The 8,767-nt window shown below is 39.0% G+C and overlaps 1 protein-coding gene and 1 long non-coding RNA gene across 2 annotated transcripts; both read right to left on the bottom strand.

Moving 5' to 3' along the window:
* Positions 1 to 465, bottom strand: LOC136820467 (uncharacterized). The gene is made up of 2 exons (XR_010848592.1): positions 279 to 465; positions 1 to 30 (listed from the first exon to the last, which is right to left on the bottom strand). It is a non-coding gene; the product is annotated as an uncharacterized lncRNA (long non-coding RNA).
* Positions 466 to 5,490: 5,025 nt separating this feature from the next.
* On the bottom strand, positions 5,491 to 8,307 carry LOC136820444 (uncharacterized). Its single transcript, XM_067076632.1, has 2 exons — positions 8,089 to 8,307; positions 5,491 to 7,841 (listed from the first exon to the last, which is right to left on the bottom strand). The coding sequence occupies exon 2, from the start codon at positions 7,717 to 7,719 to the stop codon at positions 5,491 to 5,493; it is 2,229 nt and encodes a 742-aa protein (XP_066932733.1). The 5' UTR covers positions 7,720 to 7,841; positions 8,089 to 8,307.
* Between the last annotated feature and the right edge of the window lie 460 nt (positions 8,308 to 8,767).

Raw genomic sequence — 8,767 nt, 5'->3', positions numbered from 1 at the left:
TTTGTAACATGTGTGATGATAATGTTCAAACTGAAAATTGAAATTGAAAAAATACTAAATATTGATCACAAGGAAAAAGCTTAAGTCTAAAGTAAAACTAAAGTATAAGCCTGTTTGAATGTATAAATTTGAATATTGATTGATGAAATTGATTGAATAGTATTAGTTGAAAATAAAGTAAGCTAGTCCTAGCCTAATCTTAATGCCTCATGATGCAAAGCATCAAGAAAGAAAAAAAAACAAAATGGCCGACAAAACAAATGGCTGAAAAAACTTACCAGCTTGCCTGAAGTGTGAGGCTGGAATAATCCAGGCAGTGGTGTGATAAAAGTTTAATAAACTGAACTCATATTGATGAGAGAAAAGTTTATAAGTTATGACTAAGTCTTGTTTGAAGTTGACTTAGAAAAATTTGATGTTCACTCCATGAAATCTCTTGTTGAACTGATGTGAAAATGAAAGTCCTTGCTTATATAGCAAATTCTAGAAAATGTGTAATTTACAGAATGATAAATTCTAGGTCATAGGTCAAAGTTGATAAATGATAAAAATGTATAAATTACTGACCAAAACCAAAAATTGGAAAAATGCATATTTTGAATAAATTAACATAAATAAACAAATTAGAATCCAAAATGGTGAACACTGAGACAGAAAAACACTGAAATGCAGAAAACATGAGAAAACTGAAAAACTGAGAAAAATGAGAAACACAGAGAAAAACCTGAACAAAATGTGAGGGAATGCCAAAAATGATGAGAAAAACACTGAACTGAAAAGGCTTAGCCGTTACACTCCCCCAACAGATATGAAAAATACTAATAGAAATTATATGAATATTGAAAATACTTGAAAATATACTAATTGAAATAAATGTATTAAATAAATTTTTCTTGAATTATGTTAAATTTAATAATTTTTATTTGATTTTGAATTTTTCCATAAAACATCAAATCACATTTGGATTGAAGATTCATTTAAATTGCAAAATTTGCAAGTCATTTCAATTTGAACAATTCCTTTGATAAATCATCTCATCAGCTCCCAATATCAAAATCAAAGTCCTCACAGCACGTGTCGTTAAACGCTTTGTATTCTCATTACTATTCTGATATTCAACCCACAACATCACGAATGGCATTATCACGACCACGATTTACTGATTTGATACGACCATATTGATAAGTTGAAGCGATGGCAGAATCCTGTTTGGTGAACAAAACGACGTCACCTGGTTGTAGATCACGATCAGTGTTAAACCATTTAGGTTGGTGCATCAATGATGGTACATGCGAGGTTAACCAACACTCAAACCACGCATTGAAGATTTTCCCATTGGAACGGATGATTTTATCAGAATCATCTGATATTGACAGAGGTTCGTTTGGACAGCGGTCATTGTTCCTCCCGAGAATGAGTCTGTTCGGAGTGATGAGGTCTGCGAATTCAAAATCACCTTTGTTTTTTATTGCCAAAGGTAGATTGTTTATTGAGTTGGAGATGGATGCTGCAAGGGTTTCCCATTGCATCATGGAGAGTCTTTCAAGGTGGACTGATTTCTCCAATGATTTTCGAATTTCTCTAATCTTTCTTTCGACTCGACCATGGAAGTTTCACGATTTACTGATTTGATACGACCATATTGATAAGTTGAAGCGATGGCAGGAATCCGTTTGGTGAACAAAACAACGTCACCTGGTGTAGATCACGATCGGAGTTAAACCATTTAGGTTGGGCATCAATGATGGTACATGCGAGGTTAACCAACACTCAAACCACGCATTGAAGATTTTCCATTGGAACGGATGATTTATCAGAATCATCTGATATTGACAGAGGTTCGGTTGGACAGCGGTCATTGTTCCTCCCGAGAATGAGTCTGTTCGGAGTGATTGAGGTCTGCGAATTCAAAAATCACCCTTGTTTTTATTGCCAAAGGTAGATTGTTTATTGAGTTGGAGATGGATGCTGCAAGGGTTTCCCATTGCATCATGGAGAGTCTTTCAAGGTGGACAGATTTCTCCAATGATTTTCGAATTTCTCTAATTTTCTTTCGACTCGACCATGGAAGTTGTGTCCACCAACTGGGCAGGTGCTGAACTCGATAGATGATTTTGCCTCCATCTTGGCCTTGATGTCTTGGAAGTTGAGTTGCATTGACTTACATCCCTTGAGAAGCTGACTCCCTTCATCAACAAGTAATTTCTTTGGGTAGCCAACTTCACATGCCAAACGTGTGAATGCTTGCACAAAGGATGTCGTTGTGTAATCTTCCATCAGCTTGATCTTCACGGCAGTTGTGGTTGCGCAACAGAAACGATTAACCAGATTTTTACTGTTGTTCGTTTGTGATGATTCGAGTAGGATAAAAATGGTCCAGCCAAGTCGGTTTGGGAGCAATAGAAGGCTGGAGCGATGTTGAGACTGTCTAGTGACGTGGGCCCCATAGATACATCAAGTTGTTGTTTCATCAAGAATCGACATTTGGCGCATAAGGATCGAATCTGTTTCAAGAGGTATTTTCCTTCAATGATGTATGCTACTTGAAGGATATATCTCCAAGTGGTTTCGACTCCTGTGTGGCTGGCTGTCGGATGATTCCAATGGATGTCGTTTACAATGGCATATGCCAGCGGTGAATGTCGATCGATGATTGGTACATGAAAGTGAAGTGCTCCTAGATCCTTCATGACATTTGTTGCATTGCCAAGAATCGTGACGTTATCTGTTGGAAGAATTCGTCCTGTATAGTACAAGATTCCATCTTTCATTTCCGAGATTTCTTCACCTGTTCGTAGGTACAAAGGTGTTGACTTCCAATGTTGCCTTTCTGAACAGGTAATTCGTTGCTTCTTCTAAGTCATCCTCTTGAATCTTTGTTTGAAGACGTTTCGGGCGAAAGTGATGAGATCTTGAGATGAGTTTTGATGAATTTTCGAATGATAACCAAGATACGTACAATAGAGGAAAATTTCCTGGCGTTTGGATCAACGAGATAATTTGAAAGCTTGTATCGTTTAGCGACCTCATCTGCTATGATGATTGAAGATGAAAAGAATGACTTCGCTTCTGGCTTGCATTCTTTATAAGCCAATTGACGTTCTTGAGCACTGAGTTGAATCTTGTCCTTTGATAGGGATGGAAACAGTGTAGAAGGTAACTTCATCCAACTGTATCCATTGATCCAGTCTGATTCTTTATTGATGGTGTCGACAGATGAGCATCTGCGAGTTCCGATGTCGGCAATCATGTCTTCTGATTTGACATAGAACCATTGAGATCGGTCAGTGAAGCGTAGAATTTGGATGACTCTGTTTCTTGTCCACTTCATCAGATCAAGGTTTGGGTTGCAGATCCAGTATAGAGCGATTTGAGAGTCGGTGAATTTGATTGACGATTTATGACGGTCTCCAAATGCTGACTTGACTGTTTGGCCAGTATGACTGTTGAGAAGGGCTGCCAGGAGCTCTCCTCTTGGTTGGTTGTTTCCTCTAAGACTTGCGATCTTGCGAAGATGAGTTGGCATGAGTATGTTTCATCTTTGAGTTTGAATCGGACATAAATTTGCTGAACATGCCAAATATTCACTGGCGTCGCCAAAGTCAAGAGTTTCGATGTTGAGATTAACGGCCTCTTCTGGTACAATAGCGCGTTTTATTTGATGGTCTTTATCTCTTTCATCATTTCGAAGTGTGATACCCACATGTTGCGGAGGTTGTCCGGTAAGGTATCATCCCATTCAAATTTGTGCTTGACGATTTGATGCATATCCATCTTCATTGTTGCAATGAAAGGTGTGACGATGCCTGAGATGTCGTATAATTCTCCAAGTTTGGATGAGCATTGTCGGCGTGTTAGATTGGTTGGGATGTCAGAGATTGAAGTTGGTTTTCGACCACGATACTTTTTCGCGAAATTCAGATCCTGAACATCAATTGATAGGGTGTCTTCTTTTGGGTACCACTTGAGTCCAGCAACTGATACAGAATGACTGTCCTTGGAAAGCTTTTTGATTGGATCTTGGCAAGAGAATGTGAAACCTTTGAGTGTGAAGCCACCATTGTTTACAACAGTTTCGAGTCGATCTGCAGTGTTGATGACCTTGGGAAGAGTCTGATCACCTGATAAGCAATCATCCACATAAACGTCCTCTGATACGATTCTGTAGATGTCAGGGTGATCATTTTGGAATTGCTTGGCTGTCTCCGTAAGCATCGTTCTGCCTGGTTGCCTGATGATTTGACACCGTAGATTAAAGTTTTGATAACTTTTTGTTCTGGTGGTTTGGTAGAATCAAGTGTTTCGTTCCAGAGATATCGTTGCAGAACCCAGTGTGATTTGTCTAGCTTGACCGAGTTGTACATCTTTTGCACATCTGTGTGGAATCCGAATCTGTATCCCCTCCACCGAAGGAAGGAAGATGTTGAGAAGCTTGTTCATATTGTTTCTCCCTTAGCGATGATGTCATTTAGGGAAAAAACCGCTCTTGGTTGGCATCGAAGCATCAAAAACAACACGGCAAGGTGTTGATACAGAGTTTTCTTTCCAGACTGCTCTCCATGGGATGAAGTTCTTGATATTAGATTGATGAAGAAGGTCTTGGTCTGCTTGAGAAAGTTTTTTACATAATCAACATACCCTAATGATTGAAGTTTCTCTTCAGATTTGATGATGTCAGCTTTGTCATCAGGGTTTTTCTCCAGACGTTTGAGCTGTTGATTGAAGACTTGAAGAGCGATGCCACGATTTGGTTGAAGACGATCAGTGCTGGCAATGAGAGGAAGGGTTGCTGTTGAACTTCTCTCCTTGATGTTGACTGTGACAGAGTTGTTGATAATCTCTTGCTCTGCCTCCTCTTTGATGCTACATATGTCGTTGGGTGATTCTTTGCAGGTTGAACAGTCTCTGCATTTGGTACATCGATAAGTGATTGAGCTTCCGGCTTCCTCAACAGAGTTGAAGAGGTGCATTGGATTTGTTGTATCGTCTTGGACATCTCCAAAATGATTGTTGTAGCCTAGAAGACGGACATCTGGATTGACGTGATATCCAAAGGAGTAGAGTCTGAGTTGATTGGTGACAAAATTGGTTGATTGATTTTGGTGAATGAAATTGAATACCTGATGTGGTCCTCCAATCAAACCAAAGAACCATCGTTACTTTCGAAGGATGACTCATAGATGGTGAGACCTGATAGCATTTGGAAGATGGGCTTTGGAAAATGACGTAGATATTTGATACCAATGATGAAGTCGACATCACCACCGACCTTCTCTGGAACTGTTGGAAGTGTTGATGCATTGCCTCCATTCGTAATGAAAGCTGTCTTGATGTCGTTGAAAACTTCCCCATTGAGTGGATACATAGGAAATGTATTTGTGACTCGATCGAGACAAGGTCCAGTCATCAGTGCATTACCCCCAATTCGTAGAGGTAAGTTGACTTCATAGATACCATGATTCGTTGGACTTGAGATGCCAGCAATTCCTTTCATATGGATTGTACCATCGTAGACTTGTTTTGCTCTTGATGGACCAAGACGTTGCACGGATTCATAACGACTGATAAAATCACTACAACCGTTATCGTAGAAATCGTGAAGTTGGAATTTTCAATCCTGATTGGTTGAAGGATGAAAATTGCGTCATGTTGATCGTCAGTTGGTGAAGGTTTGATGAGCTGAGATTTGAAGATCGAATGGAAGATGCTGATGTTCTTTGAATACGTAGGAAGTGGTTGTTTCAGGATGCATCTTGCTTTGTAGTGTTCAAGCACGTCTTTGTTGTGTTGATCATTTTTGTGCTCGTCGCACACGAGAACATGCTTCGTTCTTGGGAATCTGTTGTGTGACGAGTTTTTGCAAGCGAACTGATGTTGACACTTCCCATCTCGATGTTTTCCTTGGTTGACGTTTGCTCCAGGGTAGAGACATTGGAAGCAAAAACCATTTGTAAGAAGAAATTGAAAACGATCAGCAGGTGACATGTCCACAAACTTCTTGCATGCAAAGTATTGGACAAGTTTGGTCCCATTTGGACCATTGGTTTGCACGTGATCAGTAGCACCACACACAAAACATTCAGTGATTGATTGACCATTTGCTTGACCACCTGATTGACCACCAGATTGCCCATTTGATTGATAACCAGGGTGACCATTTGATTGTTGACCTGATTGGCCAGTTGATTGACCACCAGATTGTCCATTTGATTGATAACCAAGGTGACCATTTGATTGTTGACCTGATTGGCCATTGGATTGACCACCAGTGTTTGAGTGATTCCCAAAGGATGATGGTTGTTTCTTGGAAGGTTGTTTTGGAGCTTGGTTGGACGCAATCTGTATGGCAGCCTTTTGCTGATGCACCGCCATTTCAGTTTCAAGGAAATCAATCATTTGCTTCCATTTTCTCTTCCCAGTTTCTGGAGATTGGCACGAAAGTTGCAGCCATCTCATCATTCTGCTATCTCCTAGATTGCTAACGATTTGAGAAAATGCGTTACTATAAAAAATTTCATTTTCAATATTGTGTTTTGCAGCAAGTTGCATGAGATCTCTCATTGTATTAGTTATTTTACTCAGAGAGTCTATGATTTTAATCGAATCTTTCAGTAACTTTGGATTCTTTGTCAATTCCATGAGTTCGTAGAGTTTGTGTTGTAAAAGTAGCTCCTTATCACCGAAGATTTGTTTCAGGCGATCCCATATGTCTTTGATGTTGTCAAGACTTTTAACAATAGCCAAGGCTTGTTTATCGAGGTAATTGTTCTTGAGAAACTCTGGCTGAAGCGACTTGGGTACAGAATCGGAGTGAAGTTTATCAAACTCATCAATAAAAGTATAAATGTCAATTTTTGAATCATACCCGGTGAATTGTGGCAGTTTGATGTTAAGTCGGCTCTTCTTGAACGATTCAAGCTTGTCGAATTCTCTAAGTTTGACTTCATCATTAATCTTTGCGTGGTATGCTGCTCTCGATTTGATGAGTGCTTCATACTTTGTCTTCAAACTGTTGTATTTCTCCATATCTGGACGAAGGCCGAGTAGTTCACGAAGTTTTGATGGTATTTCCTTCAGCTCTTTGGATTGCTCCTCAATGTGTGATTTACGCTGCTTGAGTTCTTCATTACTGAGGAGGGTTGCAATACAAGTGCAGCTTGCGTTGAGGTAAGTGATTGTGCGATCAATTTCGTCAATTAAAAGACACGCTTGGTTGGTTGAGATCTGAGTGGCAGCATTGACCTCTGCCGAATGATGAGCCTCAGTGAGAATGTTCAATTGTTGCAAATACACTACCACTTGATGTGTGATGTCTGTGTAGAACGGTTGATAATTTGTTTGGTATTCCTTGGGATCCATCAATGCAGCAATGGTTTTGTGGATGGACCGATATTGAAGGCGTAGCTCTTTGATTTTTTCGGTGCTTGAGTTGATCAGCCGTAATGAGTTCTTTACAATATCTGTTGAGTTTTCTTGAATAGCATCGGTGATCTCATCTCGAAAAGTAGACTCTTCAATGAGAAGCTTCTTTAATTCAGTCTCCACCATGATGCCATCAGCTCTGGGTTTGATCGCTTCTTCTTCCATTGGCGGATGATAAGCTTCTTCGGCTAGCGGATGGGTAACTTCCGGAGATGTTGGCTTTATGACTTTCTTGCCGGTAGTACCATAGATATCGTATCTGATATTGGCTTTTGATCTTCTGGGTCGATCTGACATGAAACGTTGATCGGTTGACAAACAACTTCAACGCTGTTTGAATGTAGGGATTCACGGAGTGGGGATGAATAAATTGGAAACGGTCACAAGTGTTTGTAACATGTGTGATGATAATGTTCAAACTGAAAATTGAAATTGAAAAATACTAAATATTGATCACAAGGAAAAAGCTTAAGTCTAAAGTAAAACTAAAGTATAAGCCTGTTTGAATGTATAAATTTGAATATTGATTGATGAAATTGATTGAATAGTATTAGTTGAAAATAAAGTAAGCTAGTCCTATCCTAATCTTAATGCCTCATGATGCAAAGCATCAAGAAAGAAAAAAACAAAATGGCCGACAAAAACAAAATGGCTGAAAAAACTTACCAGCTTGCCTGAAGTGTGAGGCTGGAATAATCCAGGCAGTGGTGTGATAAAAGTTAGTAAACTAAACTCATATTGATGAGAGAAAAGTTTATAAGTTATGACTAAGTCTTGTTTGAAGTTGGACTTTTGAAATTTGATGTTCACTCCATGAAATCTCTTGTTGAACTGATGTGAAAATGAAAGTCCTTGCTTAAATAGCAAATTCTAGAAAATGTGTAATTTACAGAATGGTAAATTCTAGGTCATAGGTCAAAGTTGATAAATGATAAAAATGTATAAATTACTGACCAAAACCAAAAATTGGAAAAATGCATATTTTGAATAAATTAACATAAATAAACAAAATAGAATCCAAAATGGAACACTGAGAACAGAAAAACACTGAAAATGCAGAAAACATGAGAAAAACTGAAAAACCGAGAAAAATGAGAAACACAGAGAAAACCTGAACAAAATGTGAGGGAATGCCAAAAATGATGAGCAAAACACTGAACTGAAAAGGCTTAGCCGTTACATGTATGAATGCGACGATTGCGAAAAGACCTTTTCCAATAAAAGCAATTATAATCGACATGTTGCAAAGGCCCACCCTGAAGAATCTGAAGAAGAAGATGAAGAGTCTGATGAAGACTTTACAGACACCGAGTCCATGTCCAGTGATAGTGAAGAATCTCAAGGT

This window comes from Clytia hemisphaerica, unplaced genomic scaffold (genome assembly GCF_902728285.1).
Source record: "Clytia hemisphaerica strain Z4C2 unplaced genomic scaffold, Clytia hemisphaerica genome assembly, whole genome shotgun sequence".
Classification (NCBI taxonomy): domain Eukaryota; kingdom Metazoa; phylum Cnidaria; class Hydrozoa; order Leptothecata; family Clytiidae; genus Clytia; species Clytia hemisphaerica.
Note: the sequence above shows the minus strand (reverse complement) of the source record. Positions and strands in the feature narration are given on the sequence as shown.